The following is a 15,873-nucleotide window of genomic DNA, read 5'->3' as shown; positions in this document are numbered from 1 at the left end:
CGTTCATTCTGTGGTTGCTGGAAATGATTAATAATGATGGCTTCCAGTGATCCAATGTTTATGTGCTTCCCTACATCCCTATGCTGGGGTGGTGGAATGCAGCTGCATTCCTCTAATCACTATCACAGACTGATAAAGGCTCCTAAATCTATGTCTGTGCTAATTATAATACACGTGGGTAGGTTAATATAAGTTTTAGTTTTCAGCTTTGTTCCTTCACATGAGACTTATAAAGCTCCCATGGTGCATATACTGACCTCACGTTGTGTAGAACGGTCTAAGTCATTGCAGTGCTTTGTACCAGTGTGACATGAGAGCCGACATATTAATATCCCCTGGCCGCGTTCTACCTCATGTGCGCGCTCCCGCACATCTTCCACACCACTGCGCATGAACAGTGTCCCCGTCTGCGCGCTCCTAACCTTCCGCGCACAGCTTGAATCACATGATTCAAAGGGGCGTGGCCAGGTCTTGGTATAAATCTGCGTAGTTTCGCATCGCTCATGTCATTATAGGTTAACCCTTTCTGCTTGTGTTGTTGTCAGTTTAGTCCGTGTGACTAACTCTTCATTTTGTGTGAATCATGCTGCTCACATTAACCCTTTCATCACAGGCTGGTCACGTGAACTCTTTGCTCTTGCGTGATAAAAAGCCTCTGCTATGTTTTCACCTAGGAAAATATCAGAACTTCTACATGTAATGGCCCCAGGACCTCAGGGGCCCCTGTGTACATGCACAGCTTATATGTCTGCCACTGCTGCCCATGTCTGGGCTCCCCTCCAATATCCAATATATTCCCCTCCAGGAATAATCAGTAAAAACGTCTTATCATTATAAAAGCCCCATAGCTGGCACCCTCAGCCCCTTCCAGGATATCTTCTCTGTGCAACCAGGTCTAACGCTGCATGGAGTCCCAACACAGCAGTGCCAGTCATGTCCTTCCACCATACCACTCACCCCATTCATTAGGGGCTGAACGTGTGCTACTGGATCAGTTGCAAATACTTCTGATATCATTGACAGGTGTATTTGACCTGCTTCAAATAGATTTTTATATCTCCATATAAATATAATGGGATGGAGGGCATTAAAAAAAGTTTTGCCCTAACCCTTTTATTACACATTCCTGCTATCTGAGAATCGTAACCAATTTACCAATACCTTCTGATTCTCCAGTTGTACTAACACAGCTCCATTCACCTTCTGGCTTTCGGGGTAAAATATATACCAGAACCCCAGGGACCTCCATCACCTGCCAAATATCACAGTGACCATGGTATATTTTATGGCCTTCCTTGGTCACCTTCTATATCACCTCTCCACGTGGTGGTGGGTTAGTACTCTGTTCTGATTTCCATTCTATTAGTATTTTTGTCAGAACCACACTCAGGGACCAATCATCAGATATCATGTATCACTACTAGACTTCACAGTCTTCTTTGCTCCCCTCCTAAACGTTCCTACACCAAGGGGTATAGGCTGGTAGTCCACAAGAAAAGTTTGGTGGTCTGTGGCTCTGTCCTCGCATGGACACAACCCGCCCATGCTTCCATCGCAGGGTCAGACATGCTTCCTAAACATCCTGGGGGGACAGTAGACTTTTTTTGCACCACGGCCCTACACTACAGTCCCCCCAGGATGTTTAGCAAGCATGTCTGAGCCTGCGATGGAAGCGTGGGCGGGTTCTGGCATCATGGCGTCACTCTGTGGGAAGTTTCTTCTGCTTTGAGTGACACATGGCTCCCTGCGCATGAACCATCCGGATTCCGTGGATTTAGGGGTCAGTGAGGTCGGAAAGTTTGGCGACCACTGACCTACACAGCATAACCTCCTTCCTGTTAAGGAAAGGGAAACCTGGTGATGCCATATATTTTGGCCTCCTCTACCCACCATCTAGCACTTTGCCACACCCCAAGGGGTTTTATTTACTCTGATTCTTTTTTAGGCACTTTAAACTTTTACCTGTTTTTGTTTAAATTAAAATTAAACCTGTTAAATTTAACTGATATAAAAGTATGATGCACAGGCGCATCGGAGGTCATTCAGTTCAAGCAACCGCACCAGAAGCTGGGATTGCTACCCTCAACAACATTGCGCTGCTCAACAACTTTGACAGGTCCAAGGCAGGTAAGAATGCTTATTGTAGAAGCGATATCACCTGTCCTTTTCTGCAATATGCCCTGCCTGATCACAAAAGTTGAAAACTTGAGTCCTGCATTAAGTACTGTCTGTTTTTCACAGCTACAGTTCACACTAACAGTTACATTTTAAGGACAAGCTTTCTTAAAGCATTTATTACAAAGGATTGCTAACTCAAAAGCTCAGATAAGGTAATGCCTACTTGTCTCCAGTAGAGGGCATACACACACTGCTTTACAAAAAGCCATATTGCTGCCATTACTTGTACAAGAGGCTCATTTATTACATTTATAGAGGCTGCAAATGGAGCTGTTTATGTTTCTTTGATGAAGTCTGTTCATTTTGTTAACTAATTTTACAATTGGGAATTGTTTTTGGTTTCAAATTTTGCATTGATAGTTTGCATCTGAAGCAATCGAAGCATTCTGTAACACTAGACAATTTGGACATTATGTACTTTTGTATCAATGAGTGTACATTAACTACAAATTCTGAGGTTTACAATGAAATAAAACAACTTTTTCAGAGTTTCAGTGCAGTTTTTAATTTAACCTATATTCAGATTTTAGGAGGCATTCTGTTGTTCAAAGCATTAGCTGGGAACAATATTACCTTATACCAATCAGCAAGAGCAGAAAGCACAAGAAGTCATCAAGATTGCTAGCAGGGTCAACATTTTGTTTCTTGCGCTTAAAAAACCCTTGCAGCTCATTGAGTACTTTTTTATTGTGTTTTGTAAGTGGCACTCATATCAAGATTTAAGCACTAAAGAAATTAGTTTGTGTTTATTTTGTGTTTATAAAACAGACATCTAGAAACCAGATCGCTAATATTTATAAAATGTATAACCTGAACAAAAATCAACAAGTAACATTTTTCTGGAGGAACAGCAAATTAGTGTCCAAATATTCCAACTCATTCAAGATCCCTTGCCAAGAAGTATCTACTGAAATCTAAATGTAATCACTTTGACTAGCTATGATCATCTCTTCCTTCAATACCTTTCCTATTATAATAAATAAACACTTTAGACATATTTATAATTACTTTTATTACTCTATTTTCTATGATACATTTATAAAATGGTTTTATTTGAGCAGGATTACAATGTGAAATACAGAAAAACGAAGCCCATTTTCTATCAAATCTCAGGATGCTTTGGCCCAGTACATGCTCAGTTTTGGTTGTTTATGTGTGTTTTCTCTCATGTTTCAGCACTTGTATACACAGCTGTGTATGATGTATGATAATGAAGTATGTATCTCCTGATTACAATTGTGACACACTCCCTGTGATCCACAGCAGGTCTAAAATGTATCAAATATTGGATAGTCAAAGGTTTTTTTTTTTTTTTTACATTTAATGTTTCTTTCCAGTGAATACCTTCTTTTACAATATTGCAACTATTCATGATATTTTAGGTACAAATACTAATGCTTCCTTTGGGCGGTGATGCACTTCAGAAACTTTTGTTAATGTTGTTGGGCTAAAGGGCATTTAATGATATAATCGTGACCTCAGGGGGAGGAAGTATTCCATTAGAACTTACAATAACTAACTTAGTGTATTACATGCATGGCAGGATCATTCTGGAAGTTTCAATGATTTCAGTACCTTACTTGCCTGATTCCTAACAAGAAACCAGAGTTTACTTACAGTATGAGTTTCAGTTCACTTCCTCTATGAGATATACATTTTTACCTTCTGATATGTGTAAATGATTGGTATATATACACTGCTCAAAAAATTAGGCAAGACTCAATGACAAACAGTATAACACTAAGTCAATCAAACTTCTTGGGTATCAGTCTGTCCAGTTAGAAAGTGTAACTGACTGTGAATCAATGTCACCTGCTTTGGTGCAAATGTAAACAACTGGTGGACAAAAGGGGCAACAGAAACCAAACCCCTAAAGTAGGTAGGATTTTACCACTTTGGATGGTTTTACCAAATCTCTTTACTTTTGCTTCTTGACTGTTTTTTCTTTTTTTATGTTGCTAGTCCCTTTGGTATTACTGGTACTGTACAGTAGCATTAGGTGGTAACTGCAGCCCATTCAGATTGTACAGTCTAGATCCCCCATATGTGGTGTAATAAGAAGGTGTGCTGTGTCTCCCAGCAAGTGTGGAGGAGATACCAGGAGAGAGCCCTTTACACAAGGAGAGTTGGGCAGGGCCAAAGAAGGACATCAACCAGGCAGCTTAACCAGTATCTGAGTATTTATAAGTGGAGAAACTGGAAGAGCACTGCGAGATCCCTACAAGATGACCTCCAGCGTCCTGCTGGTGTGCATGTTTCATAAACACTGTCATAAAGAGTGTGGCATGTGGCTCTATAACCAGGTAGAAGGACCTGTGCTCAAATTCAAGCACTGTGCAGCTTGATTGGCATTTGCCAAGAACACCAGAATTAGCAGGTTTGCCATTTTCACCCCGATGTCTTCACAGATGGGAGCAGGTTCACACTAAGCACATGTGGGAGCCGTAAAAGGGTTTGGAGATGCTTTGGTGAATTTTATGTGCCTGCAACATCATCCAGCATAACTAGTGGGTCAGTGATGATTTGGGGGAGCATATCCTTGGAGGCCAACACAGACCTTACATGCTAGCTAATGGCACCCTGACTGCAGTTTGGTATCAGGAAATCCTCAGACATCAGTGCAGTGAGGCTTGAGTTCGTCCTGATGCAGGACAATACTCAGCCTCAAGTGACCAGAGTGTGTGGGCAGTTTCTGGATGAAGTAGACATTCAAACCATTGACTGACCACTATGTTCCCCAGACCTGAAACCATTATTAATCCTCTGGGACATTATCTATCAGTGCATCCAGCTTCACCAAGCAACACCAATGCTGTAATTCAGCCTGATTTCTGTAAATATTTAAGTAATTTCTTTTTAGGTATAGGATAACTTTCCTCACACAAGATAGTAAAATATGCACACTATACGTGATAAAACATTTTAGCCTGGAATTAGAAGATTGCTGTTCTGTGAAGCATATGGTCCGTAAGATGTGACAGATGTCCAAGAAGTGAGTTGTACCTTCTACACTTCTGACCTGTATATATCAATCTACATTAAAGCCTGATATCTATGAAAGGATCTGGAGGTGTAGTTTTGTTTTGAAGAAAGATACTTTTCATTCAAGAAAGATCATTTTCAGTTAATCAATACATCTGTATTAAATTTAAACATATTTATTATGTCCTTTATAGAGTTCATAAAAACACATATAATTTGATTGTTTGTTGTATAAAACATGTTTGAAATGATCTGCTAAAGTTCACATTTAGAAAAGTTACAATGTATTTTTATTTTGTGGAATGTTCTTTTACATTGTTTTAACTCACTAAGGGGAAATAATAAGCAACAAACAGCATCATTCTTCAGTTTTCAACATTTATAAAAGTGTCAGTTTTTATTATTTATCAAGTTTATTATATTTATAAAGTTTAATAAATTTATCCTCAGATACCATTTATCATTTTGAATAGCAATAATAGATATCAGTGGTGATCAGATAACAACTTTTGCAGCAGTCACTACTTTTAAAAATGCCACTTAGCCGCAGCAAAAAAAAACTAAAATAAAAATAAGGATAACTTACTGCCACATTAACGGGGAATTGTGGCTTCAAAAAGTAGTCCGTTCGGTAGCTCCTATACAAATATACTTGGTGATCAAAGCACTGATCTCCCATGTATAAAATATAGTATTATAATCGAGATCAGGCAATCAGATTTGCTAAAAATAAAGTACAAAAAAGCGACAATCTACTATCTCATCATTACTTATATAAATAGGGTCCTTAGTAAAGTATTTGCAACAGCTGTGGACCCCTTTACCAGTAATGCTGCCCCCAGAGCATGCATTCCCTCATCAAGCAGCACAGAATCACCTCCAGGGGGATAAAACTGTCCTTCATTTTGACCACCATCAAGTGAGAGGATTTATACATTTTTGATTAAGAACGAATACCGCTACTTAAAAAGTGGAGAACCCAGCAAGGTTTGGTTGAAGCTACTGTTTAAAAGTATCCATAAATGACCCTGACACCTACAATTTGTTTTACAGAGACATATGATTTAAGTAAGAATGACTGGCTGAGTTACTCAATGTTCATTTCATTGCAAAATCAGGAATGTATAGAAAAAAAAACTTCTAAAACTAGATCATGAAGCAATGCTGTTCGATATGCTATTATTCATAAACAAAGCCATGTCAGATCCTATTGCTGTGACAGGGCTTTGTTTATCAATAAACAAATCAATTAATTACCAAAGTGATCAAGGCTTTACAGACAAAGCCATTTCTGGTTGCTTTGTTAACGCAGAACGGCCTGTGCGGAGAAATTGTGCCCAAAATGTGGAGAGCTGCAGACCAGTCACTACTATTGTCTACAGACTTTCTACAACTGACCTTTTCCCCCAGGACCAATTTACCATGACCCCTTCCACAATTTCTATCTGTGAGACAATGGCCTTCTTGGTAGAGGAAAAGGGCTTTTCTGCCTCAATCTTCAGATCTAATCCATATTTGATGGATGGTGAGCAAGTGAACTAATAAATGTTAAGGAAATGAGAGATGAAGAAGGCTCATCAAACGATAATAGCAGCAACCTTGAAAGAGATGGCATCCATAGGCCTTGGGAGCAATGTAAGATGCACATGGAAGTACAGATTTTCAATAAACCACTGGAAGGACAATGAGCAGCACAGTAGTGGCATCATCAAATACCGTTCCAAGTTGTGTCATAATAGCAGTCATTAGAGGCAGAAGTAGACTGAACATAGCTTTATATATAGCATGACTAGGTAATGCAACATGTCAGGAACCGCGACTTCTCAGGAGGAATTCAAGCTAAAAGATATATAGGGTATTTATTTATTAAAGAATAATGTTCGAGCATACGTCTGCTTTACGTAGATGATAATTAATTGCACTAAACCAAAATATGTTCCCTCTAGTTAATTAACAACGAAACTCTTTATTTAACATACAAAACAGATGAAACCTATTATGTAAAAAAGTAAAAAAAAGTTAAAATGACTAATTAGCTAAACAGTACAGTAATACCTGGAATCTGTGCTTACTAGAAATACATTAAACGTTCCCTCATAATGGAAAAAAAAGGTCTGCTTTGAGTTAGATCACAATGAAATATCTGTAACCAACCATTGTGTAAATTGGAAGGTGTAGGCAGAATCAAAGAAAATGTGACATGCATTGGGTAACTGAAAGCCTTAATTCTATATACAGGTAAAATTACAATTTTCAGTTTATTATTGACCTCTCAGTATAGTTTAAAGAAAAGCAAATGTCAATCACAGCTAAATATTTTTAACAGGCTTGAGAGCTACAAATACAGGTTTCATTTTCTGTGTCGGAATGTGTTATTGTCCCAGAGAAATCAATTTATTTGAACATTAGTGCTTCAGTACATCACATTCTGTAAGAAAAATAGTTAAAGTGGTTGTTCTATTGTATACATTGGGTTAGCAAAAACTTTGGACTTTTGACTGCCAGTTTTGATTGTAGTTTATCCCAACTTGGATCAGAACTATTCCAACCTCAGACTCTGACAGCTGTCATTGTGCAGTAGCTGGATTGGACAGGTGTTCTGCAGCTTAATAAAGAAATAATATATTTCTAAATCCGGTCAGAATTCTCAGACGATTCAATTTCTTTAACAGCCGTCATCATCGGTCAGATGGATTTGCTAATTCCTGCTATACCTGTCACTGACAGGTATAATACAGCTCATTAAATTCCAATTGGATTTGGAAACTCATCTGAGCAAATTGCCTTCTAAATCAATGTGTGTTCAAAGCACCTCTAGTTGGGACCTTTTTCTTGTACTACACCGATGAGCTCCTAACTAATGGAGGATTTATTGTTACACTGGAAGTAATATTTAACAATATCAAATAATAGATATTTTGCCTTCGTTTTTTTAACATATTTGGTTTGTCCCATCAAGTACGTTTTTTAACAGTGCATACTTAGTGTAATATAATACTTTGCAATAACAATAATGCAAGTAAATGATAAAAATGCTGCCACTAACTGGTGGCACATTGAATCAACTGTGCTACAAAATAGTCTTTCAAAAGATTATTTTACTTAAAAACTTAAAAAGCTACAAGCACCATTTTGCCATTGTGAATATTTGCATACAACACATTTACTCCATAACACACACGTACTCTCCCCCTACACGTGTTCTATGTGTTCCCATTGTCTGTAAACAAAATAGCATTGTGACCAAACTCCATTTAGTCACATCTGAAAAAAACACTGTTTCTTTTCTTATAATAAAAATGAAGCATGTTTGTTTCCTTGGCATACAGTACAGTTAGATAAAATAATATTCAGTTCAATCCTCAGGACATGGACTAGTGACAAGGAAGACATTGTCCAGCGCTATTTCTCCAGCTTTGCCTTTCCCACGTTCAGCTTCAAATGTAATCTGAAAGCAGATAACAGCATAGGGTTACTTATCTGTTTGCTGTAATGGGGTTAGTAAAATCAAATAAAATTAAATCAAAATATATATTTTTTTATATCAGCTTTACAAATAAAGATAGTAGGGTTGATAAAGTAAAATGAGTATGTTCACTTTGTAAAACAAATATTTGGTAAATAATGAACAGATCTGCACAGGACCCAACAGTGCTGGCAATCAGTTAGAGCTCTCCAAGGCTGGAGGGGATACACTTTCAACGGTGAAGCTTGGTGAATCAGCAAACCTAGAATGGATTTCTTTAAAGTCATTTGCTATGTGCTACCAAATGTTTTGAATCCTCTAGATCTATTCCAGGTTTGCTGGATCACCCAGCTTCACTGTAGAAAGTTTATCCTCTCCAGACATGGAGAGCTTTATTAAATCAGGCCCAAATCTTGTCAAATGGTGCATTTTACATCTTTTAAAAAACTTACAGTTTGAGTAGTTCTGTTGTGGGGTTTGGGTATTTCAATTTTTGCTATCTTCCATCTTTCATCACTGCTTCTGTGTTCTTCCCATGCTGGACTGTTGCTCTTATTCACATACACACGCAATTTGCCAAATCTTTCTCCAGTCATTTGGTAAGTGAAGGCCAAACAGAAATTGTTATCTGCTTTTAAGTGTGGTACTGGAAAGCTGAGTCGTCCAATTTCTTTCCTTAAACCAACATTGGATGGAACTGACATGTAAAAGCCAGCACCTGGTGTATAAAGGAAATGTGTTATTTAGCATATAGTGCATCTGAATGACAAATTTACAATATTAAAAAAGAAAAAAAAGAAAATTTCCAGCAAAATGGTCAGGAATATGGACAATTAATCTAGAATTGATTGATTACAGACCCCAAGGATGGGTTTATTTACCTTTTACCTTTCAACTACTCTTTTGTAAATTTCTACTAAAGTTCCCACAATTATAATATTTACAAGAATCATACTATTTTAAATACCTTTACTGCTGATTTGAAGGCCTTCATGCTTTTATTTATTAAAAAAAAATATGAAAGTCTAAATTGTGGACTCATGTGTAGTTAAAAAATGTTTTAAATAATTAAAGCTCTTTTCAAACTGCAAGGTTTTTTAAATTGTAAAATGTATTTGTGAGTTAGATGAAAGAGATGAAATTATGTTTTACCCAGTGTGCATACTACTTACCCTGAGTGCGATCTGTTTGCTTCCAGTCAAAGTCATCTTCAGTTTCCTGTTTCCAGTCACAAGCTCCATGATCAAAGCTGCAGTCAATGGACACCTCTGTGTATATGGGAAAATCAAAGAAAATCTTATTGACAAGGCAATTTAAAAAGAATGACTGTAATGCTACTTAGGAAAAATACAGTATTTAAATGGATAATTCAGCAAGATTAAAATGAGTTTAATCAATCTAAGCAAAATAGAAACATAAAAGAGAATCAGATGAGGACAAAAAAGATATGGGTACAGGTAATGTAGAATACATGTTTTAATGTCACTTTGCTCTTAGCCCCTTTTACCTTTTGATCATCAAAATCCTGCCCCAAATTTTACTTTGCTACTGGTAATTGTGTATGGATGAAATATTATTTGATATTTAAACATTATCTTCTGTCTATCCCTTGATCTGTCAGTCTCTATATTTTTGTATGGGTCAATCTTGTTTTAAGGGTTTATCTTTGGCAGTTTGGGTAAGCTACGTACACACTTCCAATTATTATCGTTGGAAAACGAACGACGAACGATCCTGCACGATATATACCAACGATCGTATAGCACCGATCCTGCACATAGAGATAACGACACGATCGTTCGTAGATATTGTACACACAATAGATACGATCGTTTGAGCGATAGAGGAACTATGTGCACGACAGGAAAGTGAACGAACGTTCGTTCATTACGCATGCTCAGACCATGGACGATCAACGAACGACCGTACACACGAACGATGTTCAGTCTGGCAGTCTGTGATAAGAGTCTGTCAATTTTTCTCAAACTTGGCCATTCTCCAATTTAAAAGCTAGGTACACACTTGCAATAATTATCATTAGAAAACAAACGACTAACGATTATGCACGATTATTTTAAACGATCCTATGGTGCACAATTGTGTACATGTTGTAACAATACGATCGTTCAAATATAATCCACCAATAGTGTACACACGCTAGATACGATCGTTTGAACAATGCAGGAAGTGACATGTAAAGGAGAAAGTGTACTGCAGAAACATTCACAATCACTGAACGACCGTACACACAATAGTCAGCGAATGGTCGTCGCCCAATCAGATCCGCTGGGACGGTCAATCGTTTCCAGCGACAATCTTTGTTCGTCGGCGTTGTTGGTCAGTGGTTGTGCACTTTTTTTGTCCGATTATCGGACAATCGGTCATTAGTCATTCGTTTCCAACAATAAACTCCGCAGCATAGTTTTGTAAGGCAGTGGTACAAGCAGGTTGTAGTGTAGGTATACTCATTGCTGGGTTCACTAGTTGGGTCTGTTTTGTGTCTGTAAAACCAAACCTGCACCATGCTTGTGAACCATGTTCATCAGCTAAAAGAAGATAAAATTCCTGCCAGGTTGCTATCAGGTTGCTGCCAGTATTCCATGTAGTTCTTTGCACTGACTTGTTCATCACTATAGGACATACAAGCTGGTGGGGGAAACAAGTGGGCCAGTGGAAGAAACTTGTCTTCTACCTATCTATCTGGTTAAAAGCCTGTATTGGCATTTCAAGACATAAGCCTCAGAAAGGTTGGTATGTTTCTTTATCTTTTAGCAGGTATGCAGTTGGTGTGCACATAACCCTGTGCTAACAGGGTCACTTCTAACTGTATGAAAAGAGTGATGTAAAATGGTAAGAGAAAACTCATTATTCTTTTCAAGTTATTTTTCTTGTTATAATATTAAGGTTATGAAGTATGCAAGCACAAATTTAGCTGGTCTGGTGAGCATTCTGCAAGCCACTTTATTTGCTACTAGACTGGGCTGAATTGTGCATTTGAATTATCAACGTACCTTCTGATTTTTGTGTAGTACCTTTCACATGTATTGCTTGCGCACTAAAAGCAGGCTCTTCTCTCATATTCTCTTTAACCTGTAGAGCTAAGTAGAACAAAAGTCAAATGAATTTCCACCTTCTATTCTGTACATAATGCATGCATTTTTATAAATAGAGATATTCCTCTTCACAATGTACTGTATGTATACACTCATTAGCCACAGGCATAAAGATCGGCGGGCATTACCCCATTAAAATACTAGTTCTTACAGTGCAACAATCAATCTGTTGCACCAGATGCCCTGTATTTTTTTTTTTTTGCTTTGTACAAGGTTAGTGCACTAAACAGCATCATTTTAATTAAAGGTTTTCTTTAGGGTACAAATAAAGCAATGTCAGATGTGCTCACTATGTGTTTCTGAACATATTTTTGTCTGTTTCTATGCGCTGCCCAATGTATAGAAATGAATAAGGTTAGTGTCACAACAGACAGCAGCACAAGTAGCTGTACTTTGTGGTATAAGTAAAGGCATCGACATGTGTTATAGTGTGAACATAGCCTTAGATGTGGTGCATGTGTTAGTTTATACTTTTTACTGTCGCCTGGTAATCCTATGTAATAAACACTTCCCATACCATACCATAGAGAAGTCTATAGAGGAAGCCATGTTTGCTGGACTCCACTCCACCAAAGTCCTGTTACAGATATAAGCATTTTCTTTCACTTTTTTTATTTTTACAGACAAACCACAGTACAGCACAGTTTAGAAATCTAGAACCTTTTGGAATAAACGCTCACATTTGTTTAGAAACACTAACACTTAGACCAAACAGAGAGAGCTTACAACAGCTACAGCAATGTGTGTTAGGAATGGGGCATTTTTCCAATGACATGGTTTATATTTACAACCACTGACTTTTATGTCTCCTTAGATGGTCTTTTTGTAGCAAACCAGCTAACACAGTCAGTGAACTAAATCCTAGAGTTCACTATATGTCTTTTTACTTACTTTAGTCTTAGACAAAGAACACAAGTAAAAAGATTTAGAATTCTGAATATCTGCACAATCCATCATCAGAATCTACTTTTAAGGAGCATGTGCCAGGAAAAATAGGATGATGGGATAACAATTTACTCTTGAGGCCACCTGTTTATATAGGAATTTTAAAGGAAACCTGTAGTGCAAAAATATTTTTATTGGCTAACCTAGAGTAAGCATGCATCAAGTGACATTGTAATTGTGTCTGAACTCCTGATCTGCATACTTCTACCAAGTCAGTGTATTGTATTTTCATAAGGTCAGCAATGGCAGTTTAAATATCTCTTTACTAAGGATTTTGTATTATTACACCACACACAGATCTCATAGTAGACAACACACAGTAGACAAATGCATATGTTAAGAACAGAACTGTGAAGGTCCTAATAAAGCTTTGTTGAGCATTTAGTTGAAAGTGACTAAATATATTCTCGGTTCACCGAAAAAAATATTCTGCAACTCTTACAGTTTGGTTTGTTTACCATCTTCTGCAATGCTGGCGTCACCACCTATACAAGCGGGGTACTGTGGTATGTAAAGCAGGGGAAAACCCAAGAAGCTTCTACAGTCCACTGCAACACCTGCACAACACTCCAACCTTGGATTTCACTGTGTTTCATGGGACTATACCTGGAAAAACAGTGACTTCATCTCCTCTAGGTAAGTATTATTCCAACGTTATTCTTTTGAGATACATTTTTCGCTAACAATTAGTAAGTGACTTTGGGAAGGGGCTCAGCCATCATTAGTAGACTTTCTGTTTTAGTAGAAGGTCCACTTTAGGGGCCTCATAGAGACCTTGCACCTACCTATGTAACACCAGCTTCCTGTGTGTGTGGCATTGATATGCCAGGAAGCTACAGGTGGCCAATATCAATGTCACGCTCACCTAGGCACTGAAACACTAATAAATATAACAAAAAGGTATTCAATAGGTTTTTTTATTTTATGCAGCAAGGTCTGCTTTTTGTCACCACAGGTGTACATTTTTCATGAGCTGCCAAACTCTTAGTAAGAGGAGAGTAATTTTTACACTGATGATGGCTGCCATGATACCAAATATGACTGTAAAACATTCTTAATCTAAATAATCTTACATATATTTTGGCATTTGTATAAAAGTAGTCATAGACTGAACCGTTCTGCGCATGTGGCACCCATTACCTTATTAGAAACTCTTTTTTTTTGCATTCCAGAGAATTCCAAAACTCTTATATTTCATGTCTCTAATGAACATATACACCATAAATAATGACTGTTTCCAATGCTGAAAAGTCAGTCAGTAATGTATCCTTTCCTAATGCATTCCACAGCAGGGAGATCAATGGCTTAGCTGAATGACGGTCATTTACCGTATATTGTAGAAAGATAAACACTGTTGTAATATAATTCATGAATTGCAGTGTTAAGTATATTGAATTTATGACTTAATTGGCAATGAAATATTGAGAAACATATGTATATTTCATTTGCTTCCTAAATAAATAAGAATGAAAGTTTAAAAAAAAAAGACAAGTATTTAATTAGGGTTGCACAAACCAACAATGTGTTGTGATCAGGCTCTAAACACATATTAAGTGCAATAATTATAAGTAAAAAAAAAGTTATGATGAAAAGCACACCCCATCTTTCCTTTGCCAATTTCCAAATGTATTCTTTTTATGTTGTATATTATGCTACCATTTTATAATTGCCTTTCCAGGCTTAGAGTTTTTTTTTACAAAAGCTCAAGTGATTGTTAACAGAGGGGAGCTGTGCTGTTTTATTTTAACCCACTGGCTACTACAGGAAGTTTTCTTATTTGGAACAGGTTCCCAAGTTATACAAAATAATCACAGTGATGAACAATAAACCTGGTAGTTTGGAAAAACAAACATTTTTTAGTCCACAGTCCTAAGTTCTGTACTGCAGTGAATTTCTAAGATAAAATAAAAGTTTATTTATTATTCTTATTTAGATATACTATTTTATTTTTAGTGATATATATATATATATATATATATATCACAATAAATATATAAATGAGAGGTGGTCTATTGAAAGTACAAATAAATATATGTGGGCAAAAAATACATTTTTTACTAAAAACAAACTGTGCCAGCTAGCCAGAAGAGACAACATGTGATATGCCTGGATGCTAAGCAATCCAAAAGCTCATACCAGTTGTGGTCTTTTATATAGTTTAATTCCCTTTTTTAATGGTAGAAATAAAATTCCCTGAGGTCAAGTCAGGTCATCACATTCTATCACAAACACAAGCAGAGTGTACAGAGATTTGCCTTGGGGAACACTTGCAGATAAACATTTTAGAATTTGGCTGTTCTTTATCTTGCATCCAGAGGTTTCATAAACATTGTTCTATTGTATTCTTTTATATTATCAAGCTTTTCCTTTTTGCATAAAATACACTGATACATAATACTGTTTAGGTTGTAAATAAACAAAACTGAAGGTACTTAAAGCAGAACAAAATCTAAAAAGTAAAACATTGTGAGCAGGCAGGTTTTTTTTTTTTACTCTTTTGCAATAAAACAAACTTACCTGCCTGTTCGCAATCTTCTCTATAAAGCTCAGTGTATGATCCAGCTTCCCCTGGCTGCTGGAAATGAATGAACCATGCACATGCACAGGAATTTTTGTCATTCCTGTCCGGTCATTCAAGATGTCTGAAGATCCCCAATTGGGAAGAGAAATGTGTGGGGAAGTTGCTGTCAGCAAAGAAGCAAGTGGGGGTGAGTTAAGTTAAATAATTGCAAACAGGCAGGTAAGTTTGTTTTATATTGCAGGGCTGGGAACCTGTGCTTGGCGACCCCTGGCCTGTATTATTAAAGCATGCTGATGTTATATACTTAAAACTGAGCTTCTGTCTGGTCATAATGGTTAGGATAATACACAGCAGCTTACCATTGAAAATTACATTAGGCATTTATGATATTACCTTTATGATTTCAATATTGCTGCTACTAATATTCCTAAAGTCACTTTGTGTTTGAAAATTACATTCTTTACAATTACAAAATCTGTTGCCTTAAGAAGGTAACACTGGCTTCCTTTTTCATCTAAATCTAATCATTCCAAACTCCGTTAAATGTCATGCTCTAAATCCCATTTGTCTGTAGCCCACAGCAATTTGCATTCCGTACCAAATAATTTCATGTACTAAAGCTTTAGATCTAAGGCAGTACAAATTATGTTAGTATTTTGTTACAAAGT

The 15,873-nt window shown here is 37.1% G+C and overlaps 2 protein-coding genes across 2 annotated transcripts in view; both read right to left on the bottom strand.

The window, feature by feature from the left end:
* The window catches only part of TCEANC (transcription elongation factor A N-terminal and central domain containing), a 5,848-nt gene extending 5,451 nt beyond the window's left edge, over positions 1 to 397 (bottom strand). Inside the window, exon 1 of the mRNA XM_072414472.1 lies at positions 258 to 397. The gene's annotated coding sequence lies outside the window, so the exon portion shown is untranslated. The remainder of the gene's footprint in view (positions 1 to 257) is intronic.
* Positions 398 to 6,495: 6,098 nt separating this feature from the next.
* The window catches only part of EGFL6 (EGF like domain multiple 6), a 39,167-nt gene continuing 29,789 nt past the window's right edge, over positions 6,496 to 15,873 (bottom strand). Inside the window, exons 9-12 of the mRNA XM_072414458.1 lie at positions 11,638 to 11,724; positions 9,799 to 9,894; positions 9,079 to 9,344; positions 6,496 to 8,608 (exon numbers count right to left, since the gene is read on the bottom strand). Of these exons, the coding sequence (XP_072270559.1) occupies positions 8,516 to 8,608; positions 9,079 to 9,344; positions 9,799 to 9,894; positions 11,638 to 11,724 (542 nt within the window). The 3' untranslated portion in view covers positions 6,496 to 8,515. The remainder of the gene's footprint in view (positions 8,609 to 9,078; positions 9,345 to 9,798; positions 9,895 to 11,637; positions 11,725 to 15,873) is intronic.

Source organism: Pyxicephalus adspersus, chromosome 1 (assembly GCF_032062135.1).
Source record: "Pyxicephalus adspersus chromosome 1, UCB_Pads_2.0, whole genome shotgun sequence".
NCBI classification, from domain to species: domain Eukaryota; kingdom Metazoa; phylum Chordata; class Amphibia; order Anura; family Pyxicephalidae; genus Pyxicephalus; species Pyxicephalus adspersus.
Note: the sequence above shows the minus strand (reverse complement) of the source record. Positions and strands in the feature narration are given on the sequence as shown.